The sequence below is a fragment of the Antrostomus carolinensis genome, unplaced genomic scaffold, assembly GCF_000700745.2.
Source record: "Antrostomus carolinensis isolate BGI_N321 unplaced genomic scaffold, ASM70074v2 scaffold15711, whole genome shotgun sequence".
Lineage (NCBI taxonomy): Eukaryota > Metazoa > Chordata > Aves > Caprimulgiformes > Caprimulgidae > Antrostomus > Antrostomus carolinensis.
Genome location: NW_010296440.1, coordinates 1 through 23,171, shown reverse-complemented (window position 1 = coordinate 23,171; position 23,171 = coordinate 1). Strand labels below are relative to the sequence as shown.

At 39.4% G+C, this 23,171-nt stretch overlaps 1 protein-coding gene across 1 annotated transcript in view; it reads right to left on the bottom strand.

Annotated features, from left to right (window-relative positions):
* The window catches only part of MFSD6 (major facilitator superfamily domain containing 6), a 17,827-nt gene extending 2,656 nt beyond the window's left edge, over positions 1 to 15,171 (bottom strand). The window contains exons 1-5 of the mRNA XM_010178302.2: positions 13,628 to 15,171; positions 8,957 to 9,054; positions 3,340 to 3,501; positions 2,665 to 2,763; positions 177 to 457 (exon numbers count right to left, since the gene is read on the bottom strand). Coding sequence (XP_010176604.1) covers positions 177 to 457; positions 2,665 to 2,763; positions 3,340 to 3,501; positions 8,957 to 9,054; positions 13,628 to 15,171 — 2,184 coding nt within the window. The remainder of the gene's footprint in view (positions 1 to 176; positions 458 to 2,664; positions 2,764 to 3,339; positions 3,502 to 8,956; positions 9,055 to 13,627) is intronic.
* Positions 15,172 to 23,171: the final 8,000 nt, after the last annotated feature.

Below are 23,171 nucleotides of genomic sequence, written 5' to 3'. Positions count from 1 at the left end.
TTCCTGCTGTACTATACATAGAAAACAACTCTATTGCATGCAGTATCTCAACTACCGTGTCACAACTTCAAGCTGACAGAGAATACCTGCCAGGTACTAACAGATTTACATAGCCATAAAGGTCTTCAAGCATCTAACAAATACTTAAGAACTTCCTCTGTACATTAGAAGATTACCTGCAAAGGCTGATTCTCTGGAGTTGGGTTGGTTTTGGATAGTTTAACCATCTCTTTTATCTGGTAGACAGCATAAGCTAAGGTGACCCAAGGAGAAGAGCTGATGCCCCAGGCAGGCTTGTTCACATCCTCTTGCTCTTCTTGGTGTTTAGTTTTCTTTAGAGGGAGTCTGGGCTCAGTGCGAGGCATGATATCTTCTGATTGCTGTTGTACAAGGTCAATAGTTGCTATGGGAACAGGACTGGAAGGCACTGGGATCCTTTCTGCCAGCATTGTCTTTTCTGAAGTTTAAAACAAAATAGTCACTGGCAAAAGCCAACAAGCTTAAAAAAAAAAAAAAAAGTGAAGCAAACAATGAACACAAAGTGTTTCTTGCTTTCATAACATGGTTATCACTGTACTGCAAGCAGAACACTGGCACAGCCAGGAGTGAGACACGCCACAATCTAGTCAGGAAAACACGACGTGGATGTTGTCCTTACAAGCAAGGCTGTTCTGCAACTGCAGTGAGGCATTTTAAGATGGCTGCATAAACAGGAGGGGCAAATGAGTATGAAGTGGTTCATTTGTTCCCAGCTAGCTATTAGAAATAACCTATTTTCATGTTACATGGAAATTTAAGTCATTTTCATGTTACATGCAAACTGAAAGTAAGTCTTGTAGACCTGTAGCAAACTTATTTCTCTGCATCAAGCCTGCATCTTACAACTCACTTGTACTCAAAACTAAACGCTGGCTTCAAACAGGAACTATTTGGTGAAGTCCCACGGCCTACATCATCAGAACAGCTATTTCTGATCTTAAAGTTTCTAAACTACTGATATGATTTAAATTAAGTTGTTCTATGTCTTCACCTTCTTTTTCATCCACATCATTTTATTTAAGAAACAAACCATCCCTCCATAGTAACTGAAATGAAGTTACACAGTTAGTGAGAAAAGAACAAGGTTAGTGACACACTGGAAGAGACAAAATATCTGTTGCAGAGTTTCAGGTGAAAAAAGAAATCCTCCCAACAGATCTTTACATCTAAGGTCTTTTCATAATCTGAAATAGTTTTCATAGCTGTCTTGAAATGTCACCCATAAAATGACTGTAATGATGCAACACAATGTGCCTTAGAATCTTGACAAGCCAGAGTATGTATATACAAAAAGTAATTAAACCGACTGTTAGAAACTGTTGGGTATTTGAAGTAATAGCTGTATGTCGCCTGTGAATCTATAAATAACACATACTGTAAATTTTGAGAAAATATTTTTTCCTGAGTAGAAGTATTTTACCAATTAAAAAGATTGGTTTTTTGGGTTTTTTTTTTTCAAAATTGTAAAATCCTATTTTGTTTGCAGACTCTTAGATAGTATTGGATATTTTAAGCAATGGCTGGATGTTCTCTAGTGATGAAGAAATTAAGAGACTAATCCTGCACACATTTGACCACATGCTTAGTTTTACTCATCCAACTGGTCTTGTTGAAAGCAACCTAATTACTGCTATGCTTAAAATTAAGATACACACTCTGAAGATGGGTACTGTGTATTAAATGAAAACCAAAGACTGAAACAAACTAAATAGAATAAAGCCACTAAGACCAAACTATTATTTCGTAGGTTCACATGTAATTCACCAAAAGCTGATGGGAAACTGAAGCAGAAAATATCCTTTTCACCTTTCCATGTTTTGCCACTATTATATGAACAGAGGTGAAGAAAAATCTACCAAAATAAATATTTGAACACTTCAGTACAGGCAACTTGATAACTAGTCAAGGACAATTAATTTAATATTCCAGCTAAAGAAAACTAACTTTCATTTCATACCCAAAGCTTATAGTGGAAAGTAACATTTGGATAAAAAGCAGCTCAAAAATTCATGCCTTTTCAGAATTTGACACAGTTTTTTTGTCTTTGTAAGAACTGTACTTATGCTAAACCCTTAACTTTGTACAAAGTATTTAATTTTTAGTTAGCCTTTATATTAATAAAAGTGGAGATTAAGAAGTTCAAGTTCCACCTGAGGGGAGATTTCTCAGGTGCCAGAACAGAACTGAGGCAGCTATAAATGTCTGTGTCCTCTGAAGCAATCTCTCCAATTTCTGGCAGAAGTGGCTTGCATTGGTAGAATATGAGAGCAAAGCAGTGGTCAAAGTGACCTTAAAGAACTGATGCAACTGAAATGACTCACTATAGCTCTTAAGACTAACCTAAGGGACTCCTGGGACTGAGAAGACATACAGGTAGTAAAATATGTTATGCTTTCCTTCTGTTGATATCCTAGAGCTCAATGCTGCCCTTCTTACAGCATCATCACACCACTTCCATTTCTAACATTGCTCAGGAAAAAGCTTCTCACTAGAAAACAAACCGTTTTGTCAAAATCTGAGTAAAGACACCAAACATACAAAATTAAAGCTGCAGGGAGCAGCTTCTGAGATACCTTTTAATCACTAACTCTAACTTTGCAGTATCTCAGTGACATGAATATTTACCTTCTTCTTCATCACGAACCAACAGCCACTGGATCAGTGCAAACAGAAGAAGAATCACTAAACAAGCCATTCCTATTCCTCTGAATGTGGCAGCAGGACCTGTAATGAGATGTAATTTTTTTCTAAATTGAGGATCTACTTGATAAAACGAGTCAGCATTATGCACTCCTTGAGTATATACTGTCCCATGCAGACTCTTATTAGCTTGTTTCATTACATTTTCCTCCTCCAACACTTCTTCAACAGGCTTTGCAAAGGATTTTCAACCAAGTAATTAGATTCTCATTTGTTCATCAAGAGGCTGCATACTATCAACCTGTTCTCTCACAAAGGATTAATTCATCTTACTTATAGATCAGGTTGGAGATTTGCTCACACAGTACTAAAAATATCTAGGCATAGCATATTTAACCAATCTGAAACGCTGACAGGACAAAGCCATAAGCAACCTGGTCCAAATTCAGTGCTGACCTTGCTTTGATCAGGGGCCTGGACTGGAGATCTCCTGATGTCCCTCCCAGCCTGAGCAGTTCTATGATTCCATGATTTATACAAAGTGTATTACTCTTTAAAACATACCAATACCTTAAGCATAAATAAGTTTAAAGCTGGTAGTTCAGGAAAACCAGAACTTCAATACATAAAATAAAAATCTTCAATACACTTTTTGCTTACCGAAGTAATTGACCAGAACCCCTCCAACCATAGCCCCGCATCCTCTGCCCAGACCCAAGTGGAGACCTTGCAGGATTCCCTGGGCTGACGTTCTCAGCTCCGGAGGCACTGCTGCGCTAAGGTACGATATACAAGCTGCCCATATAGCCGCATGTGTGACACCTAGAGAGATGAGACATTGTGAAGAGTACAGGGTCCAGGGCATACTAACACAACATCAGAGCAACTGCACTCATCAGCTGGAGCATGCGTTGGAGAAAAACAACAACATCCCTTCACTGGCAAATGCCTGGGAAGTACAAACCAGCTTTTGGTAATGTGATACTGGCAGCCAGGCCACAGGGAGACATGACGACTCCTTCTGCTCCAGAGTCTGTCAATAGCTCTTTCTCCCTCTAAGATGACCTCACTTCTCTTCTTGAGACACAGTCCCAGGGAAGATAAAATCAAGTGCCTGAAACGCCTCTCTGCCAGATTTCTTGTCCCAGGGCATCTGAAATACGGTTCTGCTTTCATAAGCTGCAGGGAATTAAAGCATTGATGCCTCTCAGCAGTCTCCTTACTGCCACAATGAAGGCAGTGCAAAGGTCACAAAATCCAAGCAATATCAGAGATATCAATGTAATTTCAGAGGCAAGAATTAATCCCCTCCTGCCCTTCTCACTCTCCCCAAAAACCAACCGCCTCCAAGCAAACTCTTCCTGAACTCAACACCAACACGCTCCGCATTTAGCGCTGAACGGTCTGGATGGAAAAAACACACAGGCTCCTCAGGGCAGACCAAAGATGCCGATTTTCACGCCTGCTGTTTGGAGGCAGAGTCAGCACGCCCTTCCTCCTGCTATGACTGCATCCTGCGTAGGCACTGCCGCACGCTGCTGCCGCCTCCAGTGTCACCCACTCCAGATCCCGGGACTGAGGTCCTCACTGCTATAAACAACGGCCACGTATCCATGACAGCCCCAGCTCCCTAACAGAGATTCTGGAAGTCTCTATCTGGCAAGTGCCTTGTAGATTCAGGGTTATGAACATCTTTTCCTACCGCAGGAGGACAGCAAGGAGAATGACCACCGGCGTGCAGAAACAGGCTGCAGGTGGAGCCCTCGCCTTTGAGCACCTGCTTGGTGGGGGGTTTTTGTGGAGTGGGGAAGGACAGGACAGGAAAAGGCAGGGTTGCACAGAAGTTGGAAAAACAAAACAGTTTTGCAGCTCATCCCACATTAAATAAGCCTGAACTATTTTGCCACCTTCAGATTGAGTGGGAATATTTTTTTCTTATTTGAGTGGTATTAAAAATAGTCATCACAGCTTACCAATGCCTAAGCTCTACTGCCTTGGTTTTAAAAAAATGTCAGCACAACTGATGATTCAGTCAACATGTTTGTCTTCTACACTTGACTTACTAATGAACAGTTGGCCACTCAATAATTACTTAGGCACTTAGGCTGAAGATTCATAAGAGCAAGTAAACGCATGATTTTGTAACGTACTGATAGAATAACTTGGATTTTGCTTAGCTGTAAAATGATAAATGGCACTGTACAGAACTGATACAGTTCAGGTACAGACATGTTAGATGTCCACGAGGTTGTACAGTTCAATTTAATTACAGATCTACATAGAAACTTCTCAAGTCTTGGTTTTGGAAAGGGGCCATGTTTATACATTGCAGAGCTGGTTTTGGTAATGGTACATCATCTTCTTACCTTGCCATTTACAGTTTAAGGCATTAAAACACACAGATTTTCCATCTGAAAAGCTCAGAGTTTTAAAACTGACTGAATATCTACTTTTTCAAAATGCAGAACTATGTATGCATTGAAACTAGCAACCAAGAATAGTCCCAATAAAAAGGCAAAGCTGATATAATATACATCACGTGGTTTTTGTTTTAGAAAGGATATCAATTAATGTAAAACATTCCGTTTTATCAGCTGTTAAAGAGTAAGTCAAGTTTTAAAGCCAGGCAAATCAAAAACACATCAGAAATTATCTGAACCGTGAAGCACAACACCACTGTATTTGTTTGAAAACAAAAGGCCATAACTTAACCAACAGGTTCTTGAATGTGTTCACCTTTACTAGGCAATCCAGACAGAACACAGTGTTTCCAGTTCCTCTGAAAACAAATCCATACCTTTAAACCAGCTTATTTCACTTGCCTTTAAATGAACAAGGACTTTTAAAATTTTTTTAGTATGTGTACATTACTAATGTGATTTTTATTGTAATTATTAACACAACAGTAACTATTTGGAACAGTTTTTACAACTTTTATAAGAAGTCTGGTCTGAATAACTGCCAACCACAATTTTTTTAAAAATAAACTGTTTGCAAAATATATATTGTGACTTTATTTGCTAAAATCATTAACCACCATTTCATCATCTGGACTACTGTTCCAATAAGTGTAATAACCCCAGTGTTATGCTTAGAATAATAATGTTTAGCAAACTTAGGGCAATTTATATATAAACCAAGAGCTGAAGATTTGGGGAATCAAATTTATTTAAAGAGAGATATATCCTAATTATCGCCAGTTAGACTCAAGCTTTTTCGCTCTCTAGACATAATGGTGTTGCTGCAGCATCAGTAGGAGTCACTTCTTAGAATAGTACTTGTTTTGGCATTTGTTGGGTAACTGCCAAGTGAAAATAGGAAAGTTTGAGGTTATCAATATAGTTTTGTAATTTAGAAAATTGCTGTTACACAAATTGGTGAGCTAGCATAGCTGTTACCAGAGAATTGGGATCATTGCTTTGGAACAATAAGTTGCAGCTAACTAGCATATCCAAATTTAATCTGTTAAGTGCAAAATGAACAAGATTGCTTGTGTGTTTGCAGACTGATGACATATATACACAATATACACATTTGCCTATGAGGATGCCTTGAAATTTTCAGTTATTAAAGATTCAGTCTAAGCTCTTACTTTCAGACATTGCACGTGCAGGTCAATACAGCATTATAAGGTCAAAACTCTAAATTAAGAAGTGAGTTTAAATCTCCTCATTTGCTCCTTTCAGAGTGCAACCCACTTAAAGAGTCCTCCCCACCCCAGTTTCAGACAGCAACTGAAACACGGCATGGTTCTTATTACAATCAATAGATGCAGATTGCAGAAACATCTTCCAGAAATCTCTCCATGCCCTTCAGCGCAGCACATGGGGATAGTCCTTCTTGCATTGCAGAAATGTATTAAAAAGAAAAATAAATTATTTACAAAGGTCAGCTGAAACTGTTGACTTTAAAACCTCTCCAGCTGATGGAACTAGAATTTACACAGAATTTGACAGCTTCCTGGAAAAAGTTATGTACAATTATAACAAGGACTTCACCAAGGGATTTAAAAGACCTATCAACTTGACGCAGCCATGTGGCCCACACAGTACCCATGTGTTCTGCACAATCTACTCTTTTTTTGTTTTTAAATACTCCTAACCTTACATATGCAAAGCAGCTACAACTCTTACCTCCCTCTGCCAACAAACTCTCTTAAAAAAAAAAAAAAAAGAGCTTCCACCTCACCAAATTTCATTAAGGTGTCACCTCTTATCCCTATGGAGAGATTCAGTGGATGCGTAGGAAAGAAGGCAGAGCCCAAAGTTACAGGATTTGGCAACTGCTGCAAAAGAAATAATGAATCAGGAAGAGGTTAAAAGTGGTAAGAGCAAGGAGGGGAAAAGAAAAAAAAAGAGGGGGGGGGAAGTCAACAGTACTTCTAAAAAGATAAAACTTGGTCTCCCATTCCACAACACTGAATGAGGTTACTGGAAGATAACTACTGTAGTGGCAGTAATTAGACACACGTACAGTGCAGCTATGGACTGCACAGACACTAATAAACCATGTCAGATGCAGGCTGAAAAGTGCACGTAGAACACAAAGAGGCTTTTGGGGGGGAGAGGAGTGTATGTGTGTGTGTTTGGTTTGGTTTGAACTTTCTCATTTGCTGACTATAAATAACTGCAAATAGCAAGATTAACCCAAGTGTACATGACTCAGCAGTGTCTAGATATGGAGAAAGTCTGGCAGATAAATTTATGGGGAAGTATTATTTATTACTGAAGGTCCTTAGTTTTTTCTTTAAATCTCGATTACTCAAGATTACACCACTCAAAAAACATACAAAACGGCTCCCTCAGAGCCTCGCTGTAAAACTACGTATTAAGCAATTCATATTGAAATTTCAGCAGAATAAAAAAAGAGATTCAACGTAAAAGAAACTTTTTTCTCAGCCATGACTATAGGATGCTTCTGGGCACAAACTTACGGCTGTATTGTTGAGACACAAGTTTTTTTTCCTAAATTTTGAGTTGAAGTGTCTTTGAAACAGGATTACCTAGAAAGTAATATCCAAAACTTTGTATTCGTTGGTTGTTCCCCCTAGATGTTTAAGCAGGCAAGAGTATGAAATATATACATTCTTCAGGTTCTTTGCAATATTTTCATATTTAACACTTGGTACGAATGAAGTAGCAATGCAATAGTTGTGGTTCAGGGGTTTTTTAATAACAAAATTCAGAAGCTTGCCGTTCTGGCAATTTTAATACAAAACCTCTTTTTGTTAGCAGGGAGGGAAGGAGTCAGGACATAAACACATTTCTTTCTACATCTGTGTAGAGATTGACACAGTTGTCTCCAATGGCATTTTATAACTCAAGTTAAAATCTACCTTACAAAGGTTTCTGTAAATATAATAAAAATGTGAGTGCAAATTCAAGTTACGTTGCACATAGAAGAATAAAACTTCTAAGTATAATATGTGGAAAATTTTTTTAGTACTATTGTACTGGTTTTGACAAGTGGTACCCACTGAAGAATAAAACTTCTAAGTATAATATGTGGAGTATTGTACTGGTTTTGACAAGTGGTACCCACAACAAAGGCCCTAAAGAATGTCACAAAATTTAAAATAAAACAATTTATACTTTAACATTGCAATGAAAGTCTTACAGACTTCTTTGACAATACAACTTGAAAACGGGGCTCAAATTACTTTTCATAGATCACATCTTTGTCCTTCTAATTAAATTATTTAAAGGGCAAGTGTCTTAAAGAAGCTCTATGAGCACAAAGCTATTGAAAGAAATTCCTCCCCAGCTATGAAAAAAAGAAAATTCTACAGTCTAAAGGTATTGATTGAACAATACCACTGAAAAACTACAAAATATTCAACAGAGACAGAATGACCCAGACTATGGGGGGTTTTGGGTTGTTTTTTTTTGTGTGTGTGTTGGGTTTTTTTTACTGCATCCTTTCAAGAACTGTGACCTTTCACATTTAATGAAGTTCACATTTACCACCAAACAGGATTTACAGTAGGTGTGTACCCAGCTCGTGCTTCTGTCTCTTTGTTTAGTTAAAGGGTGTGTTAGTCTCGCACAGTTCTGTTTGAATAAACAGAGAACTGTGCACAATCAAATGCTAACCCACCCTTTTGACGTCAAATATTTCCCAAGATAAACAGTAATGTTTTATGAACCTGGGAATTCTGGGATATTTGAGGTCAAAAAAATAGATAAATAACATTTTTACTTAGCCACAGTTGACTTGAAAACAAGATATATGTAAGCACCTGATGTTATAGTGGAGGGGCATTACTGCACTGTCTTACCTTGAAGTACTTCCATCGGAAGAACAGTCCAGGCGTTTTCCAGATACGAGATGTAAATGTATCGAGCTGTATTACAGGCAAGACCAATATAAAGCACTCTAAAGGAAATAAGGAGAAGAGAAATCAGGCAGTCTGCACTTTCCTTTTTTGGTATGTTATAATATACCTTACTGCTTTGGAAATCATTGGCATGTGTACAGTTTGCCAGTCTAAAGCATTCGCTCAACACAAAATATATTCTTTAAGTCCTGCACCCAAACATAAACTCTCCTCTTGTCCACTTCAAACATATATTCAAACTGAGGCTTAAGTTAAAGCTTTCTTCAAATTCCTAATGGGGAAAAAAAAAATTCAAAGGGACAGCAGATCCACTGAGCTTTTACCTAAACTTTGTAGTTTCATGCCATGCTCTACACAGGGTTGTATTTCAGAGAACCTATTTCTAAGCACATTCAACATCCCTTCCAAGTAATCTTATTTTCTAATCATTCAGAGATTCATTCTCCCATTTTAATGTAAGCCTGGTGCAGGTTTGTATTAGATGAATTAATTTTACTCCAATTAATATAAGTTTATAGTCCCAGTATCTGCAAACTGCTCAGAACTACTCTAAAAACACATCCCACAGAAGCAATATGGTTTATGAAAACATGCCTCAGGATAAAACTTAACCATCCTGTTAAAAAGCAGCAGATGCTGCATCTCAGAACGGAGAGGGAAAAAAGCTCTTACAACAGTTTTTGAACAATGAAGTGCAAAGACTATTTCTGCAGTGCATTTCCCTTTGCACATTTAACCTGATAACTTTTCCCTTCCAGTTTTCAGATTTAGCTTAGTTTACATCTGGGGTGCTTATTCATCCACCTATCTTTCTCTTATTTTTAGATGGATCTTAGGAAACAAAGACTTAATTCAAAACAGGTTTTGAGCTTGAAAAAAAGATGCTATTGCAATCTTTAAAGTAATTTTTTCCAGGACACGGATTATTTATTGTCCAAACATGACTTCTCGGTTGACACCTGGTTTGGCACAAGTAAAACAATTAAGGTGTAAGCACAGACACTGTGAAAGGGTTCATCATTCTTTGTGCATTTTTTTAATTTGTTATTCTACAAAAGCACACTGAGATTTAATTAAATGGTACACAGCCACCAAAAAAATCTAGAGTGAGATGCAATCATAAAAATGTGGCATCTTGTTAACATTTGACGCCTCTGAATATACACATTGACAGCTAAAATACCAGTACCAGAGTTTCCATCATGTTGGTGATAAAATACATTCAAAGTTATAAAGACAGGTCTGTGTTTTTCACAACACCACGGATTTACAGAAGACAATATATTTTACTTTCAGCAAGTTGGGTAAGCTTGCAGGAAGTTCTCCCCACCCCCAAATCACACATCAGACTATGCTGTGTTGCTTTCAGATACATGTAAGGTCCATGGATAGGTGGTTTAAGCTGCCTTTCAGCAACACAAGCCCAAGACGGGAAGCCATGAAAAAGTTCAGTATTCTACAATAAAGATAACAAACTTGTTCTTCGCGTCACGCATCATTAATTTCATCTCCCCCTTTAATTATTCCCACTGTTCCAAACAAAAAACTTAGTTCCTTTCAAAGCCACAACTTAATGTAATTCTTATGTACAATCGCATTTCTAATGTGTATCAGGACACATTTGCCACAAAAGCTAAGCAAATATAAAAGGTCTGCAGGCTCCTTGCTTCATTCCCCTACTAGTAAGGCCCAGGGTGATGCACACTCTTGGGGATACAAAGGAATCAATCACCTCACCGTATACTTGTTCCTCCTCACGAGCAGTACAGATGCGCCCAGCTCTCTGCTTAGGAACAGTTCTTGCCAGCCTAATTTCACTTTTGCCTAGCAAAAACGTTGCCTGTACACCAAGAACCAACTTCTCACCTCAGCTGTTCCCTATCACAGCCAGCCAGAGATGTGGAAAGGTCTCCTCCTGCTTCAGTTTTTCCATCACCACTAACACATTCAGCTACCTGTGCTTTCCCACCATGTTACACTTGTGGAAAGATTTGGATTCAGAGTTTAAGAGCAGCAATTTAGTCAGGTTCTACCTTCTAATTTTTTTAGAATATGTACAGAGTTTTAGTTAGATTACACCTTATGAAGATTTCTATAATTATGTTTTCAGAGGGGTACATCACAGGAGAACTTTTGTGTATTTGCAGAGTCTTCTCAAAAATGTACTTAGAATAATCACTTAGGCTCTTTATCAAACCCAAATGGATAATGTAAACAGATGTTCCTTATGAACCCCATATGCAGTATCCACAGAGACACCATATTCAATTTACAGGTTAAACATTTAAGGCACTGAATCTATATTTATGTTAAGGAGACTAAGCTGTTTACAGCCATGACTACCAGTCTCTGCTTCCTATAAAAACTCACATGCTGGAATTATGGTCAGACAAACACATTCAAGCTTAACCTCAAAGTAGGGGGTTATTTTCAGAGATTAACATCATCTTTGTAAACTAAATGGCAGTTAGGAGTGCTTCTACACAGGATACCACTCAACAACGGTGTCTAAATATTTGATAGCCAGTTTTGTACGCTTTTCCATCACAGCATCTTCTCAAAGAACTTGTGGCCTTCACCACACTTTCTGATTAACTTATTTCTTTTTAACTCTTTAGTTTACTTTTAAAGGAAAATCTACTCTGTAATCTCTCAGATGGTGGCTGGAGGAGACATTTAAAAAAATGCCCTTCTAACATCTGCAATAGTTTCGCCTCCTCTTTGAACAAACCATGCATTATACAAAATTCAAAAAGTACAAGAAGAAAGGCAACCAGAAGGAGACATCTCAAACTGTGATGACTAATTACAAGTTAAGTATTAGATAACATTAACATATGACTAATGTGCATTTCCCAGGTGTAGGTACAAAGAATGTTGTTTCATTGTAAATAGGAGCTTGTGTTTAAACAACTTAATCTTGATCCAATCTTGGCTTCATGGGCTTAAAAGTGCAAAGAAAAAAAAAAAAAGATGAGTTCATCCTGTACATCATCTTTTTACTGGCCAGTGCTCCTTCTATTTCATCTTCTTCACAAGCCTACCATTCTTTTGTTTTTCGTTCTTCCTCTAGTTGAAGGCAAAGCGTGAATTTTGTACTATAAAAATATACATTGAAAGAGCATAACCAAGCTACATTTAGCTATCAAGATTGTGATCTGTTCTCACCACTCCTCCATCACCATATCCCTCCTCTAATCTTTGCACGCAAGGTGTCTTATATTGTCATACTAATTATTGTCAAATTTAGAGATTAAATGACTGGCTCAAAGTAAAGAGATCCTCCTCAGTTTAAAGGAAGAAAAAACCCCATCTTCTAAGTAATCTCTCAAATTGCCATGCTAAGCATCTCAAACATTTTCAGTAGAGGTCAAATGAATCAAAAAATTCATCCCAATAAAAGCAAAACAAAACAAACCAAAGATCAAAACCACAGTACGGAATGCACAAAAGGAACAGTGCAGACATTTTAAAAATACTTGCAACTCAATGACTGTATGATTATAAACAGGACATTTGGAAAGGACATGATGCTGACAGCACACAGATCTCTGTGCTCAGTTACACACAGTACCTGAGTAAATACAAAAAAACATCTTTACGTCTTCATTAACTCGGATTCTCCTGCCATCTCTCCTCCCCTAAGTTGTTTTTAAAGAGTAGTGAAGGGATTTAGAATATGCAGAAATGAAGTCAATTGTGAATTTAGTGGAAAACAATACTAACATGCTGGAAGTAATGAGCTTCCCTTCCACAAGGCAAAACACTACAGGAGAAGCCCTGCACAGCCATCTCACTTCAGTAGCTGACACACGCAGCTGCAACTAAAGAAGAAAGCAAGGAACTGAAGTAGTAAGTGACACTACCAGGCTGCAACCTCATTCTGCCAACACCCAGAGTCCGATTACGACAGCACGGATACAGGAGGTGCTCACCTCGCTTCTTCATCTCATCCTCCTCCCCTCTCAGCATGCAAGTGACACTTTTCCAGGCTACTATGGGGCCAAAGAACTGCCCCACAAGGAGAAGCAGGCTAAAGCAGGTTTTCAGAATGCTGCTACTCATCAGGGAAAAAATTGTAAAATTAATGGTATTTATATGTCAAAACAGACAATCCTTGAGTGGGTGGAGATTTGTAAAGATCTGTAAGAGTTTCGTGTCAGTGAACTAAGATGTCTTCTAGAACTGTCTGCAAAACTACAGTGCCAGGCATAATGCACATACTAACACGCAACTAAAGAGCAAAGGAAGCATTTCCAGCCCCTAAAATAATAATAAGAAACTCCATCAGGCAAGCTACATAACTGAGCAGGACTCAGAATTTTAAAATCATAGAACGGTTTGGATTGGAAGGGACCTCAAAGATCATCTAGTTCCAACCCCTCTGCCATCAGCAGGGACACCTTCCACTAGATCAGGTTGCTCAAAGCCTCATCCAGCCTGGCCTTGAACACTTCCAGGGAGGGGGCATCCATAACTTCCTTGGGCAACCTGTTCCAGTGTCTGACCACCCTCACAGTGAAAAGGATTAACTTGAATTTCACTTTCTAACACAAAGTCCTGAAATTCAACATTTTTTGTATAGCTTTTCAATTATTGCTAACATCTTACCTGATATGACCAACCAATTCAATCAATTTGTGGCTGAAGAAGTAGGCAGTCAGCTCAGACACGTGACTGAGCACAGAACAAACTCCAAAGAGAGTGGTGGTGCCATTCAGGTCTTCCAAGTGCCAGTAAAGAAAGGTGAACACAAAGCCATATCCAAACCCCATGAACCACGCCACGAAGAGCACTGAGCCATACTGGATACTACACAGCAGTTTTATTAGGTCCCAAAAACTGAAAGACTGCGACTGGCTCATACTAGTGGGAGTGTTATCGGAGGATTCATTGGAGGCATTTCTGTCCACCTGTGAGATTTCTACCTCTTTTCTCTTATTTTCGTCTTGCTTGAAGTGCGCATAATGAAATCGAAACTGGGTGGCCACAATTAATGCCATCGTCATCAGAACACCAAAAACAATGAAAACTATCCTGTAGTTCTTGTACTCAGGAGCTTTACATCCTTGACCTTCCATGACAACTTCTGTATGGGTGTAGTCAATGCCAATTCCCACAGAGAGCATGGCCAGCCCCCAGCCCAGAGACCCCCACATACGCTGCAACCCATAGCGGTCTCTGTGTTTGCCGAGGTACTGCAGCGTTACAGTGTCCACAATAGTAACGGAGGAAGCACTGAAAAATTCACCTATTATGACAACCAGCAGAATGAGTAGAAAGATGGCTTCTACTTCTTGTTGATCATAAACGAGCACAGCTTGGTCAGAAGGCATCGGCTTTGTGGTGATGGCAGCTGGGGTGGTACTGGGAGTCATGTTCCCTGGTAAGAGTGGGCTAGCGGTGGTGTTTGTCAGAATGAAATGGGTACTGTTTTCCAAGACAAACTCCACATCATTGCTCTGTGTAGGTAACGGGAATGTTATTTCTGGATTAGCTGTCCCTGTTGTTTCCAAAGTGACTGGACTGGAAGTGAGCAGGTCTCTCTTCCCACGAACTTGTGGGGATGCAGTATTCACTGTGGTTAGCAGAGAAGACATTGAGGCATTTTGCGAAATTGTTGTTAAAAGGCTGCTTGCATTGGTGGGATGTGCTGGGGGAAGGCCCTTTGGAACGCATCTTAAGGTGGCTGGTCTAACAAATCCAATCCCCAGGTTAAACAAAACCCAGCATAAAAGCGAAAAGAGGAGGACGATCTTCCCTTTCTTGAAGCGATCTGCCACCACTCCCCAGAAGGGAGCACTGCAAAACTCAATAAAATATCTGATGCCCACCAGAAGTCCACTCTGACTGGGTGACATACCTAGCTGCTTGTAATACACAGGCAGCAAGGGGTAGAGAGAGCCATAAGCAGAATAGAAGAAAAAATAAAAGACCTTTGAGATCAGAAGATCGTTGTTTATTTTGACGCAGTGCTTCTCTAACCAATCCAGCTCTTCATCTGGGACAGTGGTTGTCTCTGTCGAAGGGGATTCATTCTGGGGTGGCAAGTCTTGATCCTTGGAAATGCCATTGAAAGGATCAGCAAGCACATACTTTCTCTTCTGTTCTTCTTCATCATCAGTTAGAATGGCAACCTTATCATCAGCTGCCATGGTTTACCACAGGCATCCAATATCTGGTGCGCTCTCAAGGAACTAGAGCTACCCTGTGAACAAATAAACACAACATGGTTAAGGTACCACATAGGAACAGACCTGCAATGCCAGTCATCAAGGACAAAGACAGCTTCTTTTTTATAAGTGACATTCCTGAGCAACAAATGCGGTATCAGGATGGGAAGGCCATTTGTCTAGACTACTGGTACATGGTAGCATCAATAAAAATGTGCTTTATTAACAATTCTGTAAAGTTCTCCCAACAGCAGCTTTAATATTGTGCAATAAACATATTTCACGTTTAGGACAGAAAATATTTTATAATCCAAAGTTACTGTAGTAATTAAGTGCTAGCATTTGCAAGTCTTTTCTTTCAAGTAGCCTTCCCCCCCAAGGCTAACTGCTTTATTTCCAGTATTCCCTACTATACCAAAGGATAGCCATGATTTAATAATTAAATAATACAGCCACATATATATATATATATGGGGTTTTTTAATTATCAAACCAAATTAATTGCCAAAGCCTCATGATGGCCTTCAAGAGATTCTTCAATCTTGTCTTGAAATGTGATTTTCTAAGCAGTCCACAACCACAGCAGAAATTGCTGAGAGGCCTGAGCTTCTAGACCAAGGGGAAGAGAGGTGGGAATTGGAAAGGGACTTTGTGATTAAAACAAGGGACCCTAAAGATTAGGATAACAACCTCAAAGGCATAAAAGACCTGGGAGCAAAGAAATACAGGGACAGAAAATAACTACAGGCCCTACAATGATGTCTTCAACTTAAATTCTGAAACTGAAGAAAGGTGGGTTGGGAGATAACTGTACTGCAGCTGCCCATGCTCATCCTTTGCAGAAGGTAAAGGACTGCAAAACTGACAATGCTTAAAAAGAAATTCACCACTACTCAGACTTTGATTTGACCAACCAGCTTTCACATTTAAAAACAAGCCATTCTAATCAGCTAGGCTAGCTGACAGAAGCTTTCCTTTCAAGTAATGAAAATAAGCTCTGCCAGCAGGCTACCAGCTCAAAATCATTTTATCAGGCAACTATTTTTTGCTATATTAATATCTGTAAATTAGGAAGATCAGCTCATGTTCATTATGAGAAAGTTGAAAGTTTAACATGTTTTGGTTTTGTCATCCCTTTGGTGTTTGGGCTAGTGCTACTAATATACAGCAACCTTCTCAAGGACCAATATTTGAAAAGAACATTTTATTTCAGAAGAACCTCAAATTTCTCTAGGGGCACTCAATTTATGATCAGGAGTATCTTCTCTAGGAATCTGAAGTACTTTTTTGCAGGTCTGCATTTTATTCCCACTAGAAGAGCTCCAGTGAAATCACAGTCTTTTAAAACTCAACTGAAAGCACAGCATCATCCCTTTAAAATTAGTCAGGCATTGATGTATCTATCCAGTACCCTTAAATTATTTAATTATAATTCAGAATTTATTTAAGTACTGGTAACAGATTTGCAAACTGATGCAAGGCTAATAACAGAAAAGAGACTCTAACATTCACATGTATGATAAATTAATTGTTTCTTACTGATCCAACATACACATAACAGCTGACAGAACAAGCCGTGGATACTTCTAAAAACAACAGCCCATTAAAATAACCTAACCCTTACACAGTTCAGGGATAGAGAAGTCTAAAAATACCATCATTAAAATCCCAAACACACATAAGGTTTGTGTGTGTGTGTCTCTTTTAAATGTCATTTCTATGGGATACTATCTACAAGGATCTCTGATTTCACTTAGGGAGAAAGGGTTGCATAAAAATCTTGGAACTTTAAATATTCAGGTATTCAAGGTCAGAAGTTAATCAAAGTGATGCCAGTACATACACACAGACTGCTTTTTTCCTCCAGTTTCTTCAAGGACAATCTGATTTAAAAAACAAAAAAAATAAATAAAAATTAACTGTCAAGAGACTAGAGAAAGTCCTAATTAAGTTGTTAGAACAGTCAAACTTGAAAACACATTTTCTTGCCCTTACCTGCTACCATCAAAAGCAACATGAACCAAAAACCAGCAGCTGTCTAGTTAGCTCCTGCAATTTTCGGTTCAGTCAGCCACTTCCACCTGACAGTTGGAAGGACTGCAGGTTTGCTGTTCGTACATTTGCTCATTTTTGGCTTCTATATCTCTAAAACATGTGCTTCTAATGAGTAAATTAAATCAGGCATCATCTGTGCTTTTATTTTCTTTATGCCTCCCCTTGCTTTGACAACAAAGACTCCAGAACTTGCGCAGGGACCCACCTATGTCAAGGGGACATAACTGAGGTTTCAGTGTCGTTCCTCTGTCCTACCAAAAATAGCAACTTGGTTACTAGCTGTGTCAGAGCTCTACAGCATTGAATTCTGAAGAATACATTTTCTCCCCTGTCCCCATGACATGACAAGATAAAACTCACATTTTAACCACTTGGGTATTAGGACAACTTCTTTGCAAGTATGAATTGCAATTATCTTGATTTAAACAATGCAGCCATATCCCTTATGCCTACATAAGAGCTCTGAACCATCTGATTTAATATAAATTATACCAAAGGCTTTTAGAGTAATTAGTATTCATTCTTTTTACATTTAGTTTCCCTCTTCTATCAGAATGGGACTTCAATTTTGAACATTGTATAAATAGTGGGTATATGAAAAATTGTTATATGGCTAATCTTTAAACGCTTGAGCTGTTGCATCTTCTTCCCCATGTAACTAATATCTGTCCCAGCATCCATCATCTTCTAACCCATTGTGTACAAGGATTAATCCAAAAGATACAATCACAGTATTTTGACTAGAACATCTTGGGTAAGAATGCTATGAAAATTATATTTCACAGTAACTTCAGTAAATATTTTCCCACTCTGAGAGTGTTTCATTGAATATTATTAATAACACAGAATATACTCTTCAGAAATATAACAGCATCAAGACTGGTAGGAACCATATGGCATTCTTTAATGTTTTGATCACTAGTTTGTTTAGGAGTCAGGTTTTTGAAAGTGATTTTATGTAGCAAATTTTTAAATTCTAAAAATAAATGACTGAAAATGAGAAAACCAACCAAGTTATATTGTTACTGAAAAATCCACACAAAATTTAATAATCTACAGGGCTCTCCTTCTACTGACAAAAAAGCCATGCCAGCCAGGGACTGAATGTGCAGCAAATCAAACAGATGGAAAAACAATGTACTTTTAAGTGAGAAGAGAATAGTTATCTACTGGTCATTTTAGCCATCGCCTTCAAGTACTATACCTTCACTTTGCAAAAAGTTTTCCTGATCCACAAGACAGTGGGAGGATAGAAGACAGCACTACCAGCAAATTTTAAATGAACAAAAGAGAATAGAAGGGAGGGAGAAAGATTCAGAGAGTAAACAGAATGGATTTCTGTGTGAATATAAATTTTAACTCGTTTGTGGCAGAACAGAGCACAAAGTTCTGGTAGAGTCCCGTTGAATGTCATCATTCCAGCTAGGACAAGTAAGACCAGAGAGGCTGCAGAATGGCAACATCACATCGAAAAACAGAATTAACAGTTTTGAAGCTGTCTTCCCTAAATTTAGGTAAGTGCACAGACTGACAACAAAGCCCTAACATGCAAATTGGAAGAAACTTCTGTAAAGATCCTGAGAAAGCCCAGCAAAGGGAAAGGGAAGAGGCCTAGCAAGCAGACAGCACAGCAGATATACGTCACAAGAAAGCACCTTGGTCCTCCAACAGACAGGCAAGCTTTTGTCTTCCCGCAGGTTTCTGTTTACAAACAGCTACAGAACTCCGAACAGGGAACTGAGTCTTTGTTCCCTCATCATCCCAACACCCCTGACATGGCTACAACTGAACAAGACTTCACTAAAACCTGAACTGCCCACCTCCCCCCTACCCGTGACCCTATCGTACGGGCCCAGGAGCGCGAGTCCCTGGCTCACAGCTGCACAGGAAGCTTGCGGCCGACCCAGCTTTCTCAGATGGGATTATTCTGCAAGATCACTCGTGCCCTCAGCCTGCTGATGCACAAGCACATGCGCTTCTTTTCAGATATAAAGAATGCACTTGTCAACCACAAGACTACTCTTCCTTCAAGCTTTGCACAGAGAGGATTTTTAAACACAAGTACTAGAGTCTACTATTTTTTCTAAGTCTCCTGATACAGATTGCTGCTGCCTGGATTATATCTATTCCTCCAGCAAGTCAAAATCCACTTTCATCCTTACATCTACGACTCGTCCTTCATCCAGTCATCTGCAAACAGCTACAGCAACTTTCCTGCAGACTTGTACCTTTGAGCAACTATCTGAGGAACAGAGGAAAAAACATTTGTCCCAAGGAATTCAGTGATGACAATGCAATGGCCATTTTTAATGACTGTGACAAGGCTCTTCGGCAGGTGGGTGGAAAGAGGCAAATACGGGTACTCTACATTTAGTTAAGTATCTTCTTGGCATTCTTGCCTTTTTAATTTCTTAAATCTTTTTAATTTCTTCTCATTTACCTAGCTTTGCTAATAATTAAGAGGATTCCAAGGATCAGAAAGGATAAAAAGCTAATCTATTCAAGACAACCTGACATTACAAGAAGTTCTCTATAAAACAAAGGAGAATGATAAGAAGGAAAATAATAGTATAGTACACTAAAAACTCAGCTCTCCCCTTGGAGTCACTCTTCCCAAAACCTCAGGGAAAAAACAAACAAACAAAACACCTCAAAACACCTGCTTTGCACTGTATCACAGGGGGAGGAAAAAAGAAAAAGAAAAGCCAATCAACAGATCAGACTGGGATAGCAAATCCCTAAATCTCCTGGGGAAAATACCATGGCCCTTGCAGCACAAAGCATTAAAACTTCACTTGCAGACCAACAAAAAGTTACATTTGGGGTGAAGGAGTACTGCTGTTTTTAAATAAATTTTAATTCAGCATATATATATATACTCCATTCATTAGGCTTTGAGAATTAAAGTACAATTAAGATTCAAGAAGCAGAGCATCAAAATCAGGGTTTGGATGTATACTGATTGTAAAAAACAAAACAAAAAAGCTCCACAGCACAGTTCATCAGAGGTACTGATGATTAACAGTAGCTTAATCTGTTAAATACCTACCAAAATCACTGTAGAAGATTTACATTTTACACAGTCTCAGAAAACATACCCTAAGAGTAGAATTTCAAAAGAGGAATCATTAATTAATCTCTCAAGCAACATGCAGCTGTAAGAACGGAGCAGACCCGCTTGCTGTCTGCACTGTGTGGATAAATCAAAGCCAGCCAACATGACATCACATCTTATTTTACCCCTTTCAGACTTTCACTGACTAGCAAATTGACTTTGTAGCAAACGCATGAAACTCCACATTAAGTTTTCATACAAACATTTTAAAATCTGCTAATAGAAAACATGTTTCTTGAATGAACCTTTAAGGCACTAATTATTGTTTGATTCAGAAGAGGTCTGTGCTAGAGAAGTAGACTTAAACCAAAGAAAGCTCACCTCACTCACTCCCCAGCTGGTGAAACTGCCACGACGAGTGCACCCATCATATTGCTCATGCATGCTACCTCCCCCTCAGCCCCCCCGTGTCTCAAAACTACATCAAAAAACTAGATCAAAACTACAAAACCTTTGGATCAAAGGCTTTCTGCTACAGTATCTGTGCAGCATCTCTCAGAATTAAGCCCTGCATCCAGCAGGCCTACAAGGCATCGCTGTGATAAACATGAATTATAGACCATGTTTTCCATTTCCAAGCAAGTTTCACCCCTGAGGAACAGCCTGGTGCTGTCACCTGCATCCACACCAAAAGGGAGAATGTTATGCAAACAACTTACATCATGACAGAGGAGTGCACAGACTTCATTTACTCTTGCATCACGTTCCCAAACCTCTCCCAGGTACAGCAACCTCCAGGCGGAGCCCTGGGAGGGGCTGTCCCCTGCCAAGCCACACAGATCAATGTGGGACAGGCTGACCCACCTGCCCACATCACCATCTCCTGCTCTCTAAAGGTAAGCAGTCCTCCTGGGAGGGCCTCAGCATTGCACACCTTCCTCAGAATTTATAAAATCGGGAATAAATTGCATTTATAGTGAATTAACTTGGTGCTGGGAAACTTATTTGTTTCAAGTCTGAAACGAGATATTAGTGTTGTAACATTAACCACCATAACTACGGTTTCCATGAAGTGAAACCAACTCCTTCTAAAACACTTAAATCTTAAAATTGCTTTATTTTGTGTTGCTTGGCAGGCACTTACTTAATGTGTTGGTCTACAGGGTTTCCTACTTTATTCAATATGCATATAAAACCCCACATACTTTGATACATTTAGTCAATTAGATTGAGAGACTACAGTATGTCTGAAGCATGTCAAGATCAGTTTATAATAGGTTTAATGCACTTTATAATAGGTCTGAAGTTGCTAAGTTGATACCAATAGTGCTAGTATTAACAGTAAGGAAGACAAGAACACTATCAGATCCTCATCTATTAAAGAAAAACCATTAAACTTGCATCTTAGGCCTCCTGCTTTCCTATCATGTTTTCCGTTTAATATGTGCAAATTAAAATATCCTAGTAGGCTCTATTTTTTAATCAGTTTATTTTTAGTTAGCATTAGACTCAATTTTTTTTAACCAGTTTTTATTTTACCAACTACATATCTACACCGCCAAGGTTTACACTTCATTAACGATGGCAAATAACCAGCGTGCCTTCAACTACGGACCCGGCAAGTGCCCAGAGTCCACGAGCACAGCTGCTTCCAGCACTGGGGAGGGAGGCAGGGACTCAGGGACACAGGCACCCAGCCTGGCAGTGGCAGGAGCAGCGATCTGTTTGAAAACAGAGAGGCCTGCCAGGCAATACCCAGCCCGGGGAGCAGCCGCCGCTGCTGCGGCCAGATCACGTCACCGGTTGACGCTCCCGCGCTGCTGTACAAACTCAGGCCCACTGTACTATAGCGGAAAATTAAGACGAATTTTAGGTTGTGTTTAAGTTGTGTCCTAGCACCAGCTACGCTAGCCATCAACCACAGCTTCCTCACATTAGCTCCTCACATCATCAGCTCTTGTGCTCATATTCTCACTCAACCGGTTTAATTTATTTTTTTTTAACCCGCTCAGAATTTTTTCCTGGGTTTATGACTGCTACCACAAACACTATCCTTAAAAAGAGGATTGCTTTCTTTTCCCCTATTCCCCAGCGGGTCTTCAGAGAATACAAACAATAAAATAAATGTCATCTTTGTCCACTATTTGTATCCAGGGAATCAAATACAAAAAAAAATAGCCAAGCTAGAAAACCAGCATTTTACAATCTTTTTCCTTGGACATTACTAAAGACAGTGGACAACTAGACCCTAAATATCTCAGTAACATAATAATGTTTGGGGCGAGTTTTTACTGAAATATGTCAGTCTTATGTTTAGATACCCACTCTGCTCGCTCCTGAACTCCAGGTTTATCACTCTTCAACACCGCATTTTTAATTAACACCACATTTAAAAAGAGACTGTTCTTAAAACTTTAGCGCTGCTGACCAAACATGGGCTTTAAGCTCCATCTAACTTAGGATTTAACAGGCATCCCTAACAAGTTCGGTACTTCCAGCACGGATTACTTAAATAAGCATCTATTCCTATGCTTGTTTTAATAAGCAGAGGCGCAACTGACAACCTGCTTGCTAAAAATCATCTTACTTAAAGGATTTTCGGGTTCAGAAAACGAGTGACAGCTACACAGGACGCCCCGTCTGGAAGCTGGGAGCAGGGACAAAGGGGAATGCCCGTGCGGGAGTTCCCACGGGACACGGCCCAGCCCCCTCCGGGGACCCCCGACACTGTGGCCGGTGGTCACGGGGCATTGGTGGTCGGGTGGCTCGGTCGCACGTACTGCGGGCACGCTTCAGCCCCAAGGCTGAGCCCGGGGAGAGGAGGGCCGGCATCCTAATGAGGTCAGCGCTCAGCCACCGCTACCGTCAGGGG